Below are 24,058 nucleotides of genomic sequence, written 5' to 3'. Positions count from 1 at the left end.
AAAAGCATACATCTGCCACATACATCATGCTATCCCACCTGTTGTATTTGGCAATTTGTTTGAAACCTTTCAGCCATTTGATTGGTTCCTGATCAGCATCTCCTGATAACACTGATGGATGCCTGATGTGCTGCTGACATACTACTGGCTTAAAATCCATGGTTCTCTTGAATATACAGACCTTTGGAGCTGTGTACTGTTTGTATCCCCATTCCTGTCCATGTAGACAGTAGTTATTATGTTGCCTAATTGGAGGCATGATGATGTAGTTGTTTTGAAATACCCAATGTTGTCACCAAATACTGTCGCAATGAAACCACAGTCAAGTCCAAATCCAAAGACAGGATCATCAGTGAAGCACAACACTTAGGGCTAAAAGTACATTTGCAGCTGACACTATTGTACAGACAGAACATAACTGAACTCTTGGGCGAAGAGTGCAGCTATTTATACTATCATCAATTATTCCAGAATGCTTAAGTTTATGCAAACATCAAATAGTCCAGATAAATGCTAAATAACAAGTAACTGTGGATGGCAAGATTTGAACTGCGACCCACAGTGTGCTCACCAGCAGTGCTAACCCCTATGCCATCTTGTGAACACCACAGTTTGGCAATACATCACCATATTTGGACTCGGGGATGAAAATTCCAGGCAACATCAATACTGACATTAAAGTTTTTAACATTTCAGTACACAGATCACTGATAACAATCTTTGAAATAAATTAAAGTTGGGTTCATGTGCAGAGGATCTGGTTGGAATGAAATTGAAAAGTTAAATTTGACATCATCATATGGGTCCAGCACTTGGCACCAAATATTTTGTTCAGTTCAGCCTGGAATTTACCACAGCTACTCAGTGTCTCTTCATTGTTCTTGAACCATTGATGGTATAGGATGTCATTGGGTACAGAATGCAATCACCTCTCATTGCACAGCCTGTAATTTGGGTAGCAGCTGGTACATTTCTGATGTGTTAACACCAGTGACTGTGCCCTATATTCAGCATCTCTGTGATGTTACCATTCGGTAAAGTAACACAAAACCACATTTCCCTTGCTGTCCTAACCTACTTTTGTATTAACACCCTTCAACTGTTGCCTTGGATAGCATATTCTCCCAATTGCTCACCCACTGGAAACATCTGGTCACAGTTGCCAAGAGAGTTGCATGCCACCAATCACCAATCACTACAACTGGTGAACCCTGATACACAGTTGAAGCAGCACATACTTACATACCGATAGCAGTGTTGTCATCCAAGCTGTGTTCTGTTCAACACCCAGCAGGGTTAGAGCAGTTGTTGCTGCCAGAGAAGGCAGTTCTCTGACCTAAATTTCACACCCTTTATACCTGAAAATTACCTACCAGTACAAATGTAATCATATATTCTTCTTACTGCACAGAACATGCATAGTCAATAAAATTTTATTATTTTCTATCCTTGCCAGAGTTGCAATTTTAATGGCCAGCACTGTAGTAGATAAAGACAACACAGAAGAGAAGTTGCTTTTCTTAAAATAGCTAATTTTATATTAATAACATAACTGTAATAGAGTAATCCAAAATGAACTCTCTCAGAAACACTAACAATGTAAATATATTGGCACTAGGTGTATGTGGTTGTCAGTACACTTCATAAAAGTAATCTGCAGTTGCTGATTCTGCCCATGAATGTGTAATTTGATTTGTTCCATATCCATAAAAGCTCTGCTTCATTATATGACTTACAGAGCATAATGTGCACATGAATGTATGCTGTAACAGGAGACCATAATAGCAATCATTCCTCTGTCAGTTTCCCCAGACGATGATGGTATCATCAAAATACAGGCCTTCAATTCAAATATGTCATGGCAATAACATTGAGAATATTTATGCGATAATATCATAGGACATCTTTGCCTCTTACCTTCATTTGTTGATACCAGTACTTATTTTGACCATTCAAGTCAATGACATGTTATTATTGAGGTTCCTCTGTAACAGTCTTTCAACATTTTTATTATGTTGTAAGTTGAATCACCCTCCCACCCAAAAAAATAAAAAAAGAACAGAAAGCTTCTTTAGAATCAAAGTAGGCAATGTGACTTTAGTTTGGGGGTTCTGTGTTCTAAAATTTGTTGTCCTGTTTGTTTATAGGCACTAATTCCTGAGCCACATTTCTTCTTCCAGCAAGTGGTTCAGCTATTATGTAAGTTTTTAATTCTTGCATCTCACTGCTAGTGTGGGGATGCAGAATCACTGGCTCTAACCCCCCCTCCTCAATAATATTGCTGCCCTAGTGGAGCAAGAACAACTGTATCTTTGCCAGACCAGTTCTCCGAAGTCTGTGCTCTACGCTACACGCATTGTGTATATGCTGTTAGAATAAAAGCATTCTTAGTAAGTGATGGGATTGGGAGTGATTATTGATCATTATAATTACCATGCCCACTCCTCACTACCAACAAGTTTGTCACTTCCCATTACTCACTTTGTTCCAACCGCAGATACATAATAGGAAGTAATCTCCCCTGTAATATCATTTTGCCATATATTTGAGGTTCTTCATTGTTTTGCCATTTCATTTGCTTCAGCTTCTTGTGTAGCTGCTTTTCCACTCACGTATCTAAACATACATAAAGTAAATATATCTAAAAAGAAAGATGATGAGACTTACCAAACAAAAGCGCTGGCAGGTCGATAGACACACAAACAAACACAAACATACACACAAAACTCAAGCTTTCGCAACCAACAGTTGCCTCATCAGGAAAGAGGGAAGGAGAGGGAAAGATGAAAGGATTTGGGTTTTAAGGGAGAGGGTAAGGAGTCATTCCAATCCCGGGAGCGGAAAGACTTACCTTTGGGGGGAAAAAGGACAGGTATACACTCGCGTGCACACACACACATATCCATACATAAAGTAATGTACAAGTAATGAATATGTTGTAACAATTGAAAATTTTTCATGAAAATTAGGAAATCCAGGTTCACATCCCATTATGAGGCAAATTTTCAACTGTCACGACATATTCGTTACATTGTATATTTAACAACTCTGACTGGTTTTCACTTGTATCATTGCATATCTTTGCATCTTCATTAGTATCATCCCAATTCACTCCATATCCATTTTACTTCAGAGTTACTTCAATTCATGATCTTATATTTAGGAGAACAATTGTTTACATACTTTTAAGGGTTGCCTGCAGTGGCTGCTTCTCCCTGTTAATATGTAACATGACTCATTTCACATGCCTGAAGACCCTCTTTCATGATGGTATTTATGGAACACAATGTTTGAATGAATGAATAAATAAATGAACGAATGGCAAAATAAGTAAATAAGTAAGGATATTGCAGCTTACACCATATCAGCCGAGTTATAAGGCTAAAAATGACTGACTGTACATGTATGACAATTCTACGAAATGTAATAAGCCTTCTTTTGTTCTTTTTCAGTGGTTGTAGTTCCATTTGCTGGCCTCGACATATGGGGAATGCTGCACTCAGTCTCAAAGAGTGACTTTATTCGTAACACTATAAAATACATTGAAACGTTTAGTGGGATAGCACGGAAGCAAGCAGCTGTACATGGCCAAGTAGCATCCCAAGTGACTGTTGTATTTGACATGGATAATTTTAACTTGCGCCAGTATGCTTGGAGACCAGGTAATAAAAAAACCAGCTGAAACTTCATAGCTTTTGAAATCTTTTATTTTATATTATAGTTACTATAAAATGAAAGATGTTTGTAACATGGAGTAACACATACAAGGGTAATCATCATCAGAGCTGAATTGCTGGGACCACAATTAACACTGACAGGTACTGTGAGAAGCTGAAAAAACTCACGTGGGCAATTCAGAACTGGAGAAGAGGAATATTGAGCAAGGGGGTACACATTTTCCATGACAACGCTCGTTCACACATCACTCGGCAAACCGTTGTTCTCCTGCAGCAGTTTCAGTGGAACATAATCACCCACCCACCCTATAGTCCTGACTTGGCGCCAAGTGATTGTCACCTGTCCCCTAAGTTAAAAGAACATTTGGCCAGAAAGCAATTCAGCTCTGACGACAAGGTGAAAGAAGAGGTTCATAACTTTCTGAACAGCATGGCGGTGAGCTGGTATGACATGAGCATACAAAAACTGCCACAGCGTCTACAAAAATGCATTGACAGAAATGGTGATAATGTCATAAAATAGCTAAATGTTCAAGCTGTAAACTGATGTAAACCATTATAGAAATAAACAGGTCTATGTACTTATAAAAAAATAGGAGACCTTACTTTTGGGATTACCCTTGTATATTGAGTTTTGTTGGTTGCTTGTCACCCATGTCACTTAAGGTGAAGGCTTGCATGGTTCCTTAAACAAGGGCAGAGTAACTTCCTTTTTTTCACCTTCATTCAACTGAGGTGGTATGCAGATCATACTGCAGTAGCACACAGGTGGAAAGAAAGACAGAGAGAGAACAGATGTTTGACAGGTACTGTGAAATGCTGTAAGTAAAGAAACGATGTCCAAACTCACAAAATGACTTCATCCTTAAGACACCTTCCACTTTTCTGTGATGAAAGAGGAAGCATGATGTAGCTTTATTCCGTGCACTTGTTCATGCTTCATGTAATGGTTTGAAAAATCTAATAATGTCTGTTGTTAAACAGTAACAGAGAAAATTCTTCTTGGATGCAAAAGATATCCCAGTATCTTAATAACGTTGTGGGGCTAGGGCCTCCCGTCGGGTAGACCGTTCGCCTGGTGCAGGTCTTTCGAGTTGACGCCATTTCGGCGACCTGCACGTCGAAGTGACTTAATATTATAACCATATACTGAATATATTTTCCCCAATCAGCAGACTGTGTGTGTAAGGTTTTGAAATTTTGTGGCAGATTAAAACTGTGTGCCTGATAAGGATTTTAATCTGGAACCTTTCCTTTCATAGGAAATGCTTTTATCAACACAACTATCCAAACATAGCTTTAATTCTTCTAGTATATTCTATTTATTATAAAATGTTACAATACAGATGCACTGGGTCACATAGTAAGTACTACACACAAACATTTCTAACTTTAAAATGATCTTTACATTTCCCTGAGAGATATTAAACCTTCTGAAACCACCTGAAACTTAATAACTTTTGAAATCTTTTCTTTTATATTATAGTTACTATAAAATGAAAGATGTTTGTAACATGGAGTAACACATAAGAGGATAATCGTCATCAGAGCTGAATTGCTGGGACCACAATTTTGTTGCTAAAATCACATTTGACTCATGTTTCTAGTATCATTCCACTTTTTGAATGTGTCAGAATTCAAATCTTGAAATGAGCTGTTTATTTATTTATTTACAGGATTTTCCAGTAGTCAGAAATGAAAGTCCTGTAATACTTACCCTATCAAAATATGTTTCACACAACAACTGTCGCATCTGACATCTATTTTACAGATTTCCTTAAATGCAGGTTTTGTGAAGAAGTCTTTCAATAGCTTCACTTTGGTCTCCTTGTTCATCATAACAGAGCCATCTGATTTCTTGACTGATGTTAATGAATGTCTGCCCTCTATTAAGTGGCTGTTTTTCTTTCTTGCTACTTTGGTAGTCCATGATTGTCTCCTGTATAATCTTCTCATTATATTTTCTGACATCTGCTCATAAATTTTCAAAATAGTTTCTTTAGTTCACTTAATTTTGACTTCTGTAATTTTTTACAAAAATCTTTTCTCTTCTTCATCAATTGTTTTATGTCTGCAGGAAAAGTTTTTTGTCTTCTTTATTCTTGAAACATCTGCAGCAGTCTACAGTACAATACTTATTAAAGCACCATTTCTCATACTTAAGTCCACATTTTCTTCATTCTCTAGAGCCTGAAAGCCATTTGTTAATTTTAATTTGTAATCTTTCTCTTTGTATACAGCTTGTCTTGTCTCTAGTTCCTGAATCTGTATACTTAAGTTCTTAGTGTATAGTGTGAGAGGGCTCACTGCCCTCCTCATGTTTCTATTCAAGTGATAAAACAGAACACAAGTTGTTTGGGGCATAAATCACCCTCATTCTAATAAATGGCAAGACACACAATGTGTTGAAGTCACAGTGAAGCTTGGCTGGCTGAGACATAAACTTGCTTGCTGTAATATCTTGGAACTACCTCCTCAGCCTACATAAAGGTCCAGGTAGGTGCGTCCAACACAGTTATTGAAGAGGAGCACATTGTACTGGACTGGCTTACCTGACCAGTTGTAAAATGCAACACTGGATATCACTAGGAGTGACAGAGAACCTAACATATTCCCATCCTAAAATAAGTCTTCTCATTTTACCAACTAAGTATACATTTAACAGCTCAACAAACTGAAAATGTAAATTCCAAATCATAGAAAAGAATAAAACTGAATGTTACTGCACCCACTATCAAGGCATATGAAGCATGAACACACTAACATTTAAGATATACACTACTAATGAAATTTACTTATCAACAGTCTGTCTTCCAAAAAAAATTTACATCTTCTTAAGCTAAAATTGAGACTTAGGATTTGGTTGCTGTAAATTATAGTGTGGCATTTGGCATTCATTGTGAACCACCTCAAAAATGGGAAGTATCACTCCACTCTTTCACTAATAACAACACAACTTTAGTACAGCCTTCTTAACCCACCCATTGCCAGTTTTCACTGTCACTATATGAATGTACTCACCAGGACCAGGACAGCATCTAGATAAGACTAAACCTTCGCACCAACAGAGGGTAGTTACCTTGACCAAGGCCTGATTGTTGATATGGAGCTGCCATGCTCCTTCTGATGTCCATTTACTGTATTGCTGCAGCTGATGCAGACACTCATCTCTTCCAAAAGAACCATTTCAACTGTTGCAAATGTCACCTGTGCAGCCTGTTGGAAGAAATTTGTATGATAGAGGGTTTAGGATAGACTCTGATGCTCCAATCAGCAAGAGGCTCATCATGATTCACCAAGCGGTACCATAGATATAAAATTTCCATCATGAGCTGTATGTTGCTGAATGCATGCTACACTTAACTGCTTTATGTGAAGTTGATGAAATACTACCTTACAAAATTCAACCCAATTCTGTGTCAGTTAGTGTGGAGTGATTTGATTTCTCTGATTTTTCCTTGCCTAAGATATCAAATAAAACATATGTGCCCCAGTATCACCTCAATTCTGACAGGCTTATAGAAGTTGGGTGCAGCAAGTAGCAGATCAAATGCAATGTTCCGAGCTCTTGAGTCTCTGCACCTATATAACAACTCACTAGTGACATTTTCAGCAACAACAAAGGTGGTTAAAATGCAAAAATCAAAGACATATAGACATCACAAGTGTATGACACAGAAGTAGCAAAACTGTTGTTTGTGCTTTTCACAGGAAGTGACTGTTCACTGAGTTTCCACTTCAGTTGCTCAGCCATGCTCATAGATGTAAAAGATAAATGACTCATACTGTCTAGTAACACACTACAAATCTGGTTTACTTGCTGTCCTTGATGTTGACAATTCTGTTGCCACTAATGCATTACAGTTGATACCAGGCCTCCCCATTGTAGCCTAGTCCACTAAGGAGTAGTGACTAGATTGGGCAGTCTGTCTATCCTTGAGTCAGCTGCTTTGTGGAGCAATGTATTATTGTTTTTGTTATACATCTTACAAGAAGACATGAATATTATAGAAGGAAACATTCCACGTGGGGAAAAAAAAAATATATCTAAAAACAAAGATGATGTGATTTACCAAACAAAAGCGCTGGCATGTCGATAGACACACAAACAAACACAAACATACACACAAATTCTAGCTTTCGCAACCAACGGTTGCCTCGTCAGGAAAGAGGGAAGGAGAGGGAAAGACAAAAGGATTTGGGTTTTAAGGGGAGAGGGTAAGGAGTCATTCCAATCCCGGGAGCGGAAAGACTTACCCTAGGGGGAAAAAAGGACGGGACGGATATACACTCGCACACACACACATATCCATCCACACATATACAGACACAAGCATATGTCTGTAAGTCTTTCCGCTCCCGGGATTGGAATGGCTCCTTACCCTCTCCCTTAAAACCCAAATCCTTTCGTCTTTCCCTCTCCTTCCCTCTTTCCTGGCGAGGCAACCGTTGGTTGCGAAAGCTAGAATTTTGTGTGTATGTTTGTGTTTGTTTGTGTGTCTATCGACGTGCCAGTGCTTTCGTTTGGTAAGTCACATCATCTTTGGTTTTAGATATATTTTTTTTACAAGAAGTTATCTTGTAGTTACTCAAGAAGTGACCAAAAACAGCTTATTCTCTGTAACAAGTGCCCATCAATCATCAGTAGTTAGTATTTGAAACCCCTTGCATTTGGTGACACTATGAGGTTCATTACAAAGTTTGTGGTAACTCCAAAGAACTGACACTGGACAGACTGTGATAGGTAAGTATTCCTGTTCATTAAGCCCTTTATAGTAGAATAAACTGAGTCCCATGAATCCTCAAATTTTGCCCTATCGTTGCTATGATCCATGTATTCATCTTCAATTCCAACTATGCTGGAGCTAACTCAAAATCAACCTGAATCTGTATCAGCCTTCTTAATTCTGCTTTCAGCATCCAGTGTTAGACTGTCTGCAACTTGTAAAAAAACTCCCTATGTGCACGAGAGCAGCTTTTGTAACCTCTCTCTGTTTAAACAGTCTTGTGCTGTAACAAGAATACATTTTGAGAATGGACAGATGGTAACAGGTAGCCAACAGTTATACTTACCTGACTGCAGTCAGTGTATGAGGTCAATATGACTGAAACAGCAGTGACATCACAAACAATGGTAGCTGGTGCTGTTCAATGTGCAGTCTCTAATGGTGGAGCACCAGTGAGAGCTGGAGGTGACATGACAGAAGAAAATGGTTGGCACCATCTGTGCCTGTATATCTTGTGTTTAGTGTTCATCAAGCCACAGAAAGTATCTGTGAAAAATAGTTCATGCCACTAGGAGTGGCAAAAGTGGCAGAGAACATAACTTTTATACATACTTTGTTTTGAATCACTGACACTGTATTAGTACTTAATTAATTTAGTTCTTTCTAACTTAGGATCTAGTTTTATTTTGCATCTTCCTAGCCTGTGGTCACTAGCAAATCTGATCTGCTTTAAATCCAACACATTCTGCATGACTTATTTATTGTCTGACAGCACTCATTTGGTCTCATTTTTAATTCAATTTCTTTCTTTCCAAGTCCTTTTTTGGCCTGAGTTTTTCCTGAAAAGTGTGCTTAGGATGTATTTTGATTTTTTCCATTAAATAACACTAGCTTGTCTTCACTATTGTTCCTAGTAGTGAATCTGAAGTTCGCTACTGGAGAGTCATTTCTCCAAGTTTGTCCTCGCTTTTGCATCAAATCTGTCCATTTCTATTGTAGAATTAATTACTTTTGCTTAACAGTTCTTGCAACTCCTCTTAAAGATCTTCAACTTCTTCGTTAGAAGCAAGGTTGTTGCACATAAACTTCTACTGTTTCCAGTGAGTATCTTTTATCTATTTTTAATACTGTTCTTATTATTCTTTCTGAGAGTCCTTCAATTTAAACAATTTGATCCTTAATTTTCTTAATGAAACCTTCTACTGAGTACCTGCTTCAAGTTGTGCACGCACAGTAAAAGACATTTCCTGGATTTGGCTTTCTTGCCTACATCATACCTCTGACACACCAATGATACCATGCTGGATACCAGTTCTGCCTCCAGGTCTTGTAGCCTACCTTCATTCCTAAATGACCTGCAGTTTATGATCACTATATGGAGTTTAGGAGAAACAGTAAAGTCTTCATGAGTCATGATATTTGTTTTAACCAATATTTGTGTACCAGGGTGCAGGACAGAAGTAGCTGAGATGCCTCATGTTACAAATATACTACCTGAATTCTGTAAGTCCACATGCCATGCCCAAAAAGTTTGGTGCAACATGCATTCAGTGTTGAACCCAAACAGAGCAGTGCTTACACACTTTCATCCTATCTCTGATTATTTCTAAATGCAAGGATCGACAAAATGTGACCAGTCAATAGTCACTGGTCAGTGGTCACAGTCCTCATGTTTAATGTGTGATGGCAGAGATTCATCCTGTTAACGTTTGTCAACATCAGTCAATATTCTACTGCAGAAAATAATGTGGTCTGTTTGGAAGGTTGCAGATGTCTATTCTCATTGCTGTGTCTGATGCAGATTGGAGAGCAGCCCTTCAGTGTCATTTTACAAGAATGATGGCTGCTTGGGTTAGTGTCACATAGGGCCTTAGTGTATACATTTAACACTGTGACCTCTCTGGCTGGGAGTCATGCTGATTGGTTTTTCTAGCTGACTTCTGTCACTGTGCAATGAAAAATACACTCCTGGAAATTGAAATAAGAACACCGTGAATTCATTGTCCCAGGAAGGGGAAACTTTATTGACACATTCCTGGGGTCAGATACATCACATGATCACACTGACAGAACCACAGGTACATAGACATAGGCAACAGAGCATGCACAATGTCGGCACTAGTACAGTGTATATCCACCTTTCGCAGCAATGCAGGCTGCTATTCTCCCATAGAGACGATCGTAGAGATGCTGGATGTAGTCCTGTGGAACGGCTTGCCATGCCATTTCCACCTGGCACCTCAGTTGGACCAGCGTTCGTGCTGGACGTGCAGACCGCGTGAGACGACGCTTCATCCAGTCCCAAACATGCTCAATGGGGGACAGATCTGGAGATCTTGCTGGCCAGGGTAGTTGACTTACACCTTCTAGAGCATGTTGGGTAGCACGGGATACATGCGGACGTGCATTGTCCTGTTGGAACAGCAAGTTCCCTTGCCGGTCTAGGAATGGTAGAACGATGGGTTCGATGACGGTTTGGATGTACCGTGCACTATTCAGTGTCGCCTCGATGATCACCAGTGGTGTACGGCCAGTGTAGGAGATCGCTCCCCACACCTTGATGCCGGGTGTTGGCCCTGTGTGCCTCGGTCGTATGCAGTCCTGATTGTGGCGCTCACCTGCACGGCGCCAAACACGCATACGACCATCATTGGCACCAAGGCAGAAGCGACTCTCATCGCTGAAGATGACACATCTCCATTCGTCCCTCCATTCACGCCTGTCGCGACACCACTGGAGGCGGGCTGCACGATGTTGGGGCATGAGCGGAAGACGGCCTAACGGTGTGCGGGACCGTAGCCCAGCTTTATGGAGACGGTTGCGAATGGTCCTTGCCGATACCCCAGGAGCAACAGTGTCCCTAATTTGCTGGGAAGTGGCGGTGCGGTCCCCTACGGCACTGCGTAGGATCCTACGGTCTTGGCATGCATCCGTGAATCGCTGCGGTCCGGTCCCAGGTCGACGGGCACGTGCACCATCCGCCGACCACTGGCGACAACATCGATGTACTGTGGAGACCTCACGCCCCACGTGTTGAGCAATTCGGTGGTACGTCCACCCGGCCTCCCGCATGCCCACTATATGCCCTCGCTCAAAGTCCGTCAACTGCACATACGGTTCACGTCCACGCTGTCGTGGCATGCTACCAGTGTTAAAGACTGCGATGGAGCTCCGTATGCCATGGCAAACTGGCTGACACTGACGGCGGCAGTGCACGAATGCTGCGCAGCTAGCGCCATTCGACGGCCAACACCGCGGTTCCTGGTGTGTCCGCTGTGCCGTGCATGTGATCATTGCTTGTACAGCCCTCTCGCGGTGTCCGGAGCAAGTATGGTGGGTCTGACACACCGGTGTCAATGTGTTCTTTTTTCCATTTCCAGGAGTGTAGTTTAACTGTTTCACATACCATGCAGCTTGTCATGACTGCAGTGAGAAATGGCAGGAGAAGGAGGAAAGGATGTTTACGTGCACACCCTGTATGAACAGATCTGTACAAGAAAATGCTTACAAGAGCAGATAATCAAAAACATAAGCCTGTCTGCATGAAATAACATTTTGTTATGCAACTTCATGAAAAGTTAAGAAACATGGAATGTTCACAACTTACTCCTCCTGTAGCAAGCACACATATAAAATCAGACTAATAACAACATAACAGTTGCATATGAGCAATAGTTTTACCATGCTTCATCTCTGAATGATACAGGGCAAAGCCCTAGTACATAGTACAGTCAAACCTTCATGTTCCATACACTTTATAGAGATTAAAAGTATGTAGATGTAAACCTTTTATTGCCAGAAGAGTCACAGGAGAACATAAATCAGCTTAATTTGCTCTACCTCTCATGTGAATTAAAGTATATAAACAGCCAGTCAGTTGTTTTCCTGCTTCTGCTGTGAGCATTTATGGAAATTTATTGAAGGATGGTGAAACTATGAGTAAGCAACGTCACATTGGACATCCATGCCTCATCGCAGAATGAGGTCGGAGGCTTGCTCATTCTTTAAAGCATGACAGGTAGATGATCTATGGCAGATGTGCCAGTAGACTACAGTGCTGTTGCTGGCACAAGTGTTTCATAGCACACACTTCAGTTCACATAGTTGAACATGGGGTTCTGATGGAACACATCTGGGATGCTAACAATGGCCAGATCTGCACCCACAACCCATCAGCCCAAAATTTACAGAAACTGTGTGATCTCTGCATAGACATCTGATGCCACTTGCCTCTGAAAGCCTACCAAGGACTTTTTGAATCCATGTGATGTTGTACTACGATCCAAAGATGGACCAAAATGCTACCAGGTGTTCATCATCTTTTGGTTATCAATGTATGTTCATTTATAAAATTTAACAAAATTTGGTTACTTTTCCTTTTCTTCTTTTAGTAGTATGTTAACAATATTTTGATAAAAGAAAGAGTCAACAAAATCAAACTTTCAATGTAAATCAAATGTATTTTTGGATTTTCTTTCAGCGGGAGAAGTTGTGATTGCACTTATTCAGATGTATGAAGCAAATTACCCAGAAATATTGAAAATTTGTTATATCATCAATGGTAAGTGTAAATATAGCATTTAAAAATATTTCATTCAGATGTTTACTGTTTGCCAATCATTTCAGTGTTAGTATGGTGACATAAGGAGAGACTAACTAAAATTAGTAGCATGCACTATGTCTGATGAAACTAATGTAGAATAAAACTTTTGTAAGAATTAGTGCTGCTATATTGCAGTTCAGAGTTAATCTATAGGAATTATCTTCTTGTATATAAATTTTGATATTATGAAAGTAATCTTTTCTTGTAAATTATTTTCCACAATAATTACTCCACATGCAAGCTACATTTCTTTGATCTGATGTTGGTGTGCAAAATTAAATGTAGTACAAATTAAAAACAAAGGAGTCAGTGACTCACTATCGCGTTGTCATTGTTTGTTTGTTGCTGTTGCTTCATCTCTGCATAATTACTGCAACCTACATCAACTTGAAGCCACCTGCTGTAGTCCAGCCTTGGTTTCCCTCTAAAATGTTCCCCTACCCTAAATTGCATAAGCAAACTGACTACTCCTTGATGCCTCAGATTGTATCCTATCAACCGATTCCTTCTTTTAGTCAAATTGTGCCAGAAAGCTCTTTTTTTCCCCCAATTCAAATTCAGTACTGTAATCAACCCCTCCTTCCTAGTTGATGCTCTTGTTCACCAATGTGCAAAGTTTTACAGGAGTAAGATTACAATAAACTTTTTAGTGTACTTATCTTTTCTTGCAGAGTTTGTTTGAATTCTTCATGTCTAGGGGTCTGATTCTTGAAGCCAAAATTCTCACATTTTAGGTTCCCATGGCCCAATCGATCTTAATAATTTTGAAGAATGTCGTTGCAGAATTTTTTATGTTAATTTACTGTGTCACATTTTACTATATCAAACAATCTTTTGAATTTTCACATTACCAAAGCTGAAATTACATTGTTTGTCCAAAATACAAAAATAAATCGTATCGCATCAGAGGCATGCTTACTTCTCCTTCACTCTGCAGTAGTAACAATATTCCAAAGGGTTTTAAATTTTTCTTGACAAATGAATTTCTATTAGGTTTGATTATTATGTTATAAATGAATTCAGAAATAAACATAGTAAACTGTACTAGATTATGTAAGTAATAAGAGAAATTTTAAGTGTGCCAAATAATTCATAATTTCAAATGTTTCTAAAGCAAAAAAATTTTAACTGCACATTCAGAGCTCATACGTATTGATTGTAACAACGAAAATAAAATAATTCCTTTTCATAAATTTTAGCTTGAAATATCATATATTGTGTATAAAATTACATGAAATTTTTCAGATAAAAACAGCTGAGATAATATTGACCTTTCTGAATTCCGAAAAATATTACTGGTATCTACTACTACTCTTGAGGAAAAGTAATGCTAGAGAAAGATGTTGCTTTAAAATATCCCCCTCACAAAATACAGAAACAATGTGTTTACAATATTTTGTGACTTTCTATAAGGTTTGCCAAACAGTGTACAAAATTATGCCAAAAATTAGAGTACAGGTGTATAGAAGTATCTGTTAAATAACATATTACAGAAAACATAAGAAAAACATCTACTATACAAGTCCTAATCTAAACATATATGAAGACATGGCATTCAGATTTTCAGATCTGTGGAACATTCTGTCACAAGAGAAATGATAGGAAGTCAAAACTACATTACAACATTAAACGATAGGAAGACAATGTAAATTCCTGGAATTATAAATTTCAAGTTTACATTTATAAACACACCTTCAAAATTATCAAAAGAGAAGAAAAACAAGATTCAGAGCCTAAGACTACAACAAGTAAGCCGACTCAAAAAACTCACAATGACGGGCACAGACCAGAAGAATATAATCAGTTACAAGTAGGAGTATAGCACAAAGTCAACCAGCCACGTAAACCAGAGTATGTAAGGATATGTTGACTCATAGAAGGAGAAAATAATGAAAATGATATGGGGACTGACCCATGAATCCAAACCACACTGGGTATATATCAGCAGAAATGTTTTGACACAATAAAATGAATAAACCTCATAATCATATATCAGTAAGTTCAATCGTATGTAAATAATAATTATCAGAAGCACCTAGCCTCAATCAATAGTTGCACTCTCTCCTCAAGTACACACACACACACACACACACACACACACACACACACACACACACACACACACACACACACACAGAGAGAGAGAGAGAGAGAGTTGTGGATGACCGGGGATACCCAAAACAGAGTTAAGCATGAGTTTGCACACAACTCAAGTTCCAATGAGATACAATAATGCAGTACTCAGGATAAATACAGGTAATCAGAGTTGTAAATAGCTTGGAATGGTGAATGATGACATACTCGACTAGCTTGAGGACCAAAATCAGTGTGTGAAATCAGAAATGTATAAATTCTGTTATACAGTCTACACTCGTAAATGTCTTCCACACTATTTGCTAATTGTTCATACAAACTAACCTATGTACATAGAAGCCTAGAAGATTCATCTACAATTGATTAAAAAAATATACATACTGAGTGTTGAGATAAGAAAGTTCATTGAAATGTATGACTACTAACCTAACAGTGCTTAATTCTATCAGATTCTGATAATTATTTACAACATGATTCATAGAATGCACTCTAGAACTTTTTGAGTTTTCACATAACAAATCATCACTCACAGAACATCAACCTACATAATGTATTGGGAAGTTAATCCACCTACCTGGAAAAAAAACAAAAAAACAAAAAAAACATACATTTATGTGGAATAACATTGTCCATATCAGTGACTACTTCTCCAAACAAATAGTTCCACAAATTCTTCATAGAGAATAATTTCTTGGCTAACAATTAACAAATCTCAGTCACAGCAGTGATGTAGTTGACAAATGCTTGAGTACATTACCCAGCACCTGTGATCTCTTGTAAGTCAACTGGACCAGCAAAGGTGCAGCCATATAGGAGTGTAGGAGTGAATCCATCCATATCTTTGTTTCACCTTGATTTCTCATTGCTTGCTCCAATGGATAAGTAACTTCCTGTCTACCTTTCACATCAAACCTTGAAACATGTTTTGTGCGCGAAGCATGCTGTTCAATACTTCCCTCACATACCATGGCATGTGTTTTGACTATCTACTTTGAAAAAATAAGTGTACAGGATTTATGTCAGAATGGATTAAAAAGTGTTCACATATGAAACTTTAAGATATTAATCCTAATATTTATGGTACATGTGAATAAAATGAGTCTTCACTCAATTTACCACATCATCAATGACTTCACCCAAAAGAATTTGTGACAATTAAATTTTATTATTTTCTGCAGAGTACATAGGAATAATAACAATATTTAACACTAATAGCATTGAAACTTCCAGAATGAGATTTTCACTCTGCAGCCGAGTGTGCGCTGATATGAAACTTCCTGGCAGATTAAAACTGTGTGCCCGACCGAGACTCGAACTCGCAGGCAAGTGCTCTACCATCTGAGCTACCGAAGCACGACTCACGCTCGGTACTCACAGCTTTACTTCTGCCAGCGCACACTCTGCTGCAGACTGAAAATCTCATTCTGGGGACTAATAGCATTCTTAGATAAGAAATTTTTTTTACTGGATATTTAATGGCATTGTCCCATTTCAAAACTATAAAAAGATCTACTCATTTAGTCACATAGCATATATGTAATAAATTCTAAAGCACAAATCTATTACAAAACAGAAGTATATAGTTGAATGAATCTGCAAAGACAGTGTGGCATAGATTTAAACTCAGGCAACAGATAAGACAGAACTTCAGAAATCACAAGATCTTACATACTACATTCATGACATACAAAACAGAAATATGCAGTTGTATGAATCTGCAAATACAGTGTATATTTTCTTTCAGACTAGGGATCACCAAGCATCCATGTTCAAATATCTTGTCTTCTACACTAAAAGTTAACAGTACCTGAGATTTTACCAATTTGCTTTGCTTACCTGTAGCTCCTGTTATCTTTACACCTACAATGGACCATTTCCATAAATTCTTACTGTACATGATCTTACCCCTAAATTGTTCAGATATACCAAAATTGGGCTACCTGTATCAAACGGTTACCTTCTTTAATGGTCGCCTAGTCATAGATATTCCTAATTGCTATAATCGCACTATTTCACTCCCATTTACGGAGCTTGTTAGCACTTGATGTTAGGTTGGCACCATTAAAATGCATTGTGGTAATCGCTGCTGCTTGCTAGATCGCTGCTGTGTCTCGATGCTGATGCTGGCTCTAAATCTGATTGTCTAGGGGTAAAAACTTGAGGTCCCGTGTTTTTTATGTGCTTTTGATGATAAAGAACGAGCGAAACCAACAAATATGCAAACTTCAAATATTTATTACTTTGGTGGCCATCTTAATTCCACTGTCCACCAAAGACCATGGCACAACACAAAGTAGTACTTCCTTTACATGTTCTTTGCATTGTTTATCCACCTCAAACAATAACACACAAACACACTTTACCAAAGTGACATTCCGACTGCGCCCCCGACCCTACTTGCTGCTGGTATTTATAACATTGTCAAAGAACTACTAAAAAGAGATATAGTTTATAAGTCACATGTACATCTGTTATCATAATTTGTGCAGAAAAGTTATTAATTTGCATCGAGTGACATAATTTAACATGTTATTAAAATGACAGACAGATTTGTTGACTTGACAGAATAATTCTTTGTTACAAAAAGGCTGTTTTTTAGAAGTTTGTCAATTGACTTCTCTAATTTGCATAAATAAGTAAACAACATGAATTATTAAGAATTACGTTGGTTTTCGTCTAAAATAGAATTGATTACATGAATACTGAGCGAAAACGCTCCTAGTGAACAAATAGGTTTCACTGGGTGATTTTTATTTAAGGAGATCCAAAATACCTAAGTTGGCCACTATTTTTCGTACTTCATATTAATTATTTAAGATGAACTTAGTGTTTTTACATGATGACATTTTCTGTATCAGTGATCAAGTGATATTAACTTTTGTGTGGGTCAGTTATTCAGTATAATTTAATGGGTTGACTGTTTATGGAGACATGTTATGCAATCATTGTTAACATACACAATAACTTTTCTATAATCATAAATACTCATTAAACTGGTTGAATTTGGAGGGTATCGCATACTTCAGTAAAGTAAAGCCTTTAATATGTTCCGTTACACTTCCCATTGAGCAATCTTAACTTTAATTTAATGACACACAAATTCTGAATCATCCTCTCTATTGTCAGGCACTTCATGCAAAAGATCACTTTCAATTTCATCAAATGCTAGATCCACACAAGGTTTTATCAACTTTGCAGGTATCATAGCATTACTTTGGTTACTCATGTTGTGAGGTAAAGATTAAACACAATGAATAGATTCCATGGCACAACTAACATCACTTGTTACAGCAGGAAAACAAAACACAATACTGTCAAAATTACACTTACTGTTTAGTTCCTCTTTCACTTCATTCCACCGACTGGGATACAAATTCTGACTAACCACAGCTAACTTATTCCAGAATGCACCTTTATCTGTGTTATCATCAGTCTTGTCCCAAATAATCTTCAAAAAGTTTTCACCTTTATTCTCCAGGCTCACGGTTACCCCACCTTCACTGTTTGGATCTTTACTCTGAATAGCATTAATGGAAAAACTGTTTCGATTGGACTGGTATTCCATGACCCTCTCTTACATCACTTACCTTATGTGTATCATTAACATCATTTACAAATGGCTCCAAAACTTCATTATTCTTAAACTTCACAAGTACCTGATATCATCATCAGCAGCAGCAGCAGCAGAATATTCCCCCAAAAGTACTTCATCAATAACACCTCCAACAATACAAGTCTCATCTTCATCAAAGTCACTTACCTCACCTACATTCATTTGCAATAAGCCACCAGTCAAAGACTTACCAACCTCAGTTATTTCACAGCTCTCATTCACATCTACATCAAAAATACCACCTAGTTCAGATCCAATACAGTCATCACCTCATTTACATACATCAACAACAGTGTTTTCCACCGAAGAGAAGAAATCATTAGTATAGACTACATCAAAATTCCCACTACTCTCACATTCTGGTTTGTGATTAGCACCTCCATCACCATAATTAAACATAGTATCCCAAAACTTTTGATCAAAATATAAATGAGAAATCATATTCCTTCTCTTCAGTTTCAGATGCTATATCATTTAACACTGTTGTTATTGTCTAACTGCAAGTGCAAATTGGGGGTCCCGTGTGTTTCCTCGCCCCAAAACTGTGGACCTCCATTGAGGCAAACTGCCGTTTCTCAGGTTGCTACTTCTATGATTGTGTCTTCTATTAAAATGCCCATGGTTATCCCCATTATTCCTATCCTGCTGATATCCAAAATTTTCTCTCTATCGACACTTTGATCCTGATAGAAGTTACCACTATCTCTGATTATGTGATTAGTCCCATTGTGATTTCTATCATTCCAGTTATTATGGTACATACATGGTGTGTCTAAAAAGTTTGGTGAATGCTATCAGACAACAAACAAAACAAAATATACAAACAAATGTTCTTTATTGCCCTTCAAAATAGTCACCATCTGCTACAACATACTTTTGATAACGTTCATATAGCTTCTTGAAACTATCAGCAAAGACCTTCTGTGGAATCAGTCACAGAACAGCTGTCAGGCGATCTTTGATGGCATTGATTTCAGCACAACATTCACCTTTCATGGCCACCTTCAAGCGGGGAAATGAAGAAGTCCGCAGGAGCCATATCAGGGGAAAGCAGAAGGTGTTCAAGAAGTTACCATCTTCTATGCTGGGAATTGGCGCACACAAATCGCGCTGTGTCAGGCACATTGTCATGGAGCAGCATCCATTTTCCAATCCTGTGCAACTCTGGTCAAACCCACTGGATATGCTGTAGCAATTGGTTCAAAACAAATTGGTAAAAGGCAACATTAATGGTTTGACCTCCAGGAACAAATTCCTTGTGGATGATGCCATTGTTGTCGAAGAAGGCGATCAGCGGTGTTTTCTTTCTTTTTGGTCATAGGGAAGACATTGAACACCATGACATTGATTGCTATTTTGATTCTGGATTGAACTGGTAGCACCAGGTCTCATCTCCCATGATGACAGTATTCAGAAGCAATGGATCCTGGTCACACATGGAAATGAAATCACCAGAAGTTTCCATCTATTTTGCTTTCTGCTCATCTGTGAGGTTGTATGGCACAGATTGGGAGCAGATCGTCCACCTACCACAATCATCATGGACAATGGTGTGCACTGTGTCCTTGATAATGCCCAATTGTTCTGCAATCAATCTGAGAGTCCGTCACTGATCTTGTGCCAGCATTTGTCACACTTTCTTCATCTTTTCTGGGGTTCTGCTTGTCAGTGGCCAACATAAGTGTGGCTTATCCTCAGTTGTTTCCTTCCTTTCATGAAAGCATTCAAACCATTCATAAACACATTTTTTGTTGCTAGTCCAATTTTGCTAAATTGGGGTCATGCCATTTATATGAAAGATTGTATTTTTTTCTTATAGGCCAATCTTAAGATAAGGTGAAACATGTCATTGGAGGATCGATAAAATAAATAATACATTTCTGCAACCAAGACTTTTTGTTCTTTCAAATTGTTACTGCCAGTTGCTCTATCAAACCAATGTGGATTGGAAAAAGTTCTCTTACTGTCAGCTTGATAATAATTTTTAACTTTCATAGGCAAAATGTCATCATCTATTTTAACTTGGTTATTTCATCATTTATTTTATAAACTACACATGCACACGACAATTTACCACTATCAACACCTGTTACTGCAACAACAGATACTTATAGTTCACCTATTAACGATTGGTCATAAGTTAATAACTTCTTGTTGTTATTGTTGTGATCAGATGGAGGACTGGTTTGATGCAACTCTCCCCACTAGTCTGTCGTATGCAAGCCTCTTCATCCCTGCATAACTACTGTGACCTATAACCATTTGTACCTGCTTATTGTATTCATGCCTTTGTCTCCCTCTACAATTCTGACTCTCTACATGTCCCTCATTACCAAACTGACCATTCCTTGATGCCTCAGTATGTCCCCTACCAACCCAACCCAACCCTTCTTTTAGTCAAATTCTGCTTATATTTCTTTTTCCTCAATACACTTAGCACCTTCTCATTAGTTAATCAGTCTACCCATATTATCCTTAGCATTCTTCTACAGCAACACATTCCAAAAACTACTTTTCTCTTTTTGTCTGTACTACTTATTGTCTGTGTGTCACTTCCACATAAGGCTATATTTGCAACAAGTACCTTCAGAAAATACTTCCTAATACTTAAGTCTAAATTAGATTTTAACAGTAACTTTAGATATCAGAGAGGTCACCTTCCAACTTTTCTGTTTAAATGTGCAATTCAAAAACTTAATATTGAGCACTTGTTTTATTGATAGCAATACCTTTTACATCATAATGATTATGACTTGATTTCTGATTAACATCAAAGGGATAGGTTATGCCAGATTTCACTTCTTAAATTATAACTAACCAAAAAATTCTTTAACATTATAGCTCATGACATAGAAGAAATGATCAGATATGATTTCCTCGTATCCTATATCTCCGTAAATGTCATTTTTCAGTATTGGAAAAAAATTAAATGTGAAAAATGTATCTTGGTCTGTTTAGTGGAGTTTGTGTCTTGGTTTAAACTACCTGACAAGATAAAGTGATTCACTGGAAGCCATTGCCTTGTGCAAATAATACTCTTAATGGTTGAGCTATCAATGTATGATTCACTGCCCATCTTCACTACTGCAGAAAATAGGTACTAATAGAAGTGAAACAGTGAAGGGGGTTATTAATCCTGTCTCAATAACTTGGTTGCATTAGAAGCACGTGTGCATTTAGGTTCCAGCCTGGCACATAATTTTATTAAAGTACAAGTACGAACTCCCCCACTCTAAGTATACAGTAATCAAATGTAGAATTAATTCTTCCAATGATATTTACATTTTAATTGAGGATTTCAACATAGGATGTGTGGCAAACAGTGAGCAGTTGTGTTTGTAGAACATTGTTGTATTGTATTTCTTAAAAGCAAAAGTTGTTCAAACAATCATTGCTTTTTTCAGCACCAAAGGTTTTTGCAATTGCTTTCTCAGTTGTAAAAAATTTTCTGAAGGAGTACACATTAAGTAAAATACAGATTATAAAAAATGATCCAGTTAAGTGGAAGGCTGCAATACTCAGTACAATACCAGCAGATCAGCTACCAGCATATTATGGAGGAACTCTAACAGATCCTGATGGTGATCCAAAATGTCCATCCAAAGTAAGAGCTTAGCAATAATTTGTACATATTATTAGAAATATTTCTGTAACTATGGAGAAAAGTGTAAAAGATGATACAAAAGAATATCACATTAGTCAACTTGAGAAAACATTTATGATTCAAAAGATTCTTACTTTCATTGCCTTATGTATGGGACTGCAATTGGTAGTAACCAAAACACATACTTAAGTAGTGCTCTATGAATCTCTGTGTCTCACTTGGAATTGGTCAGTTTGAAATTTTGACATGGTTTGTTGAAACAGACATCTGAAAAGTACATCCATAGGTGTCAGAAAACTGTGCCCGGAAAAAAAAAAAAAAATTTGCGAGTAGTAGTTTGAAATGGAATTGTAGACAATGTAAGCTGGAATAATTTCCTCTGAACAAGTTGTGTCATGAATGACTGTAAGAAATTTTTTTAATGGTAAAGGTTTTCTCAATTTTCCAAAGTGATGGTTTCGTACACGATAATTAAATCTCACAATTTTTTATGAATTTAAGAAAATACACAACTCCTTCAAATCAATATTAATGTTATCAATAACATGAGTAAGTGAAATCAAGCAATGGAAAATCCAGCATGAAATAATGACAATATTATGGAAAGCATAGATTGCTATTCACTGAATAGTGCACATGTTGAGACAGGCACAATAAAAAGAAGCCAGATTGGCTTGGCAGCTAGAGACAGTGGTCATCTGTGTATGAGCTGCATTTGTGTGAATGAATGTATGTATATACTTATATAATAGAGGGAAACATTCCACGTGGGAAAAATATATCTAAAAACAAAGATGATGTGACTTACCAAATGAAAGTGCTGGCAGGTCGATAGACACACAAACATACACACAAAATTCAAGCTTTCCCAACCAATGGTTGCTTCGGCAGGAAAGAGGGAAGGAGAGGGAAAGACAAAAGGATGTGGGTTTTAAGGGAGAGGATAAGGAGTCATTCCAATCTCGGGAGCAGAAAGACTTACCTTAGGGGGAAAAAAGGACAGGTATACACTCGCACACACACATATATCCATCCTATCCATCCGCACATACACAGACACAAGCAGACATTTGTAAAGGCAAAGAGTTTGGCCAGAGATGTGAGCCGAGGCGGAAGTACAGAGGCAAAGATGTTGTTGAATGACAGGTGAGGTATGAGCGGCGGCAAATTGAAATTAGAAATTAGCGGAGATTGAGGCCTGGCGGATAACGAGAAGAGAGGATATACTGAAGGGCAAGTTCCCATCTCCGGAGTTCTGACAGGTTGGTGTTAGTGGGAAGTATCCAGATAACCTGGACGGTGTAACACTGTGCCAAGATGTGCTGGCCGTGCACCAAGACATGTTTAGCCACAGGGTGATCCTCATTACCAACAAACACTGTCTGCCTGTGTCCATTCATGCGAATGGACAGTTTGTTGCTGGTCATTCCCACATAGAAAGCTTCACAGTGTAGGCAGGTCAGTTGGTAAATCACGTGGGTGCTTTCACACGTGGCTCTGCCTTTGATCGTGTACACCTTCCGGGTTACAGGACTGGAGTAGGTGGTGGTGGGAGGGTGCATGGGACAGGTTTTACACCGGGGGCAGTTACAAGGGTAGGAGCCAGAGGGTAGGGAAGGTGGTTTGGGGATTTCATAGGGATGAACTAAGAGGTTACGAAAGTGCCCCACTTGTGACAGGATACTTTCCGGGAATGGATCAGACTCTGAATGTGGCTCTCCAGCAGGGATACGACTTCCT

The 24,058-nt window shown here is 38.2% G+C and overlaps 1 protein-coding gene across 1 annotated transcript in view; it reads left to right on the top strand.

Moving 5' to 3' along the window:
* LOC126090105 (SEC14-like protein 2) overlaps positions 1-24,058 on the top strand; it is a 317,955-nt gene that overhangs the window by 263,089 nt on the left and 30,808 nt on the right. The window contains exons 5-7 of the mRNA XM_049906960.1: positions 3,453-3,662; positions 12,885-12,965; positions 22,119-22,318. Of these exons, the coding sequence (XP_049762917.1) occupies positions 3,453-3,662; positions 12,885-12,965; positions 22,119-22,318 (491 nt within the window). The remainder of the gene's footprint in view (positions 1-3,452; positions 3,663-12,884; positions 12,966-22,118; positions 22,319-24,058) is intronic.

This window comes from Schistocerca cancellata, chromosome 1 (genome assembly GCF_023864275.1).
Source record: "Schistocerca cancellata isolate TAMUIC-IGC-003103 chromosome 1, iqSchCanc2.1, whole genome shotgun sequence".
NCBI lineage: Eukaryota > Metazoa > Arthropoda > Insecta > Orthoptera > Acrididae > Schistocerca > Schistocerca cancellata.
Note: the sequence above shows the minus strand (reverse complement) of the source record. Positions and strands in the feature narration are given on the sequence as shown.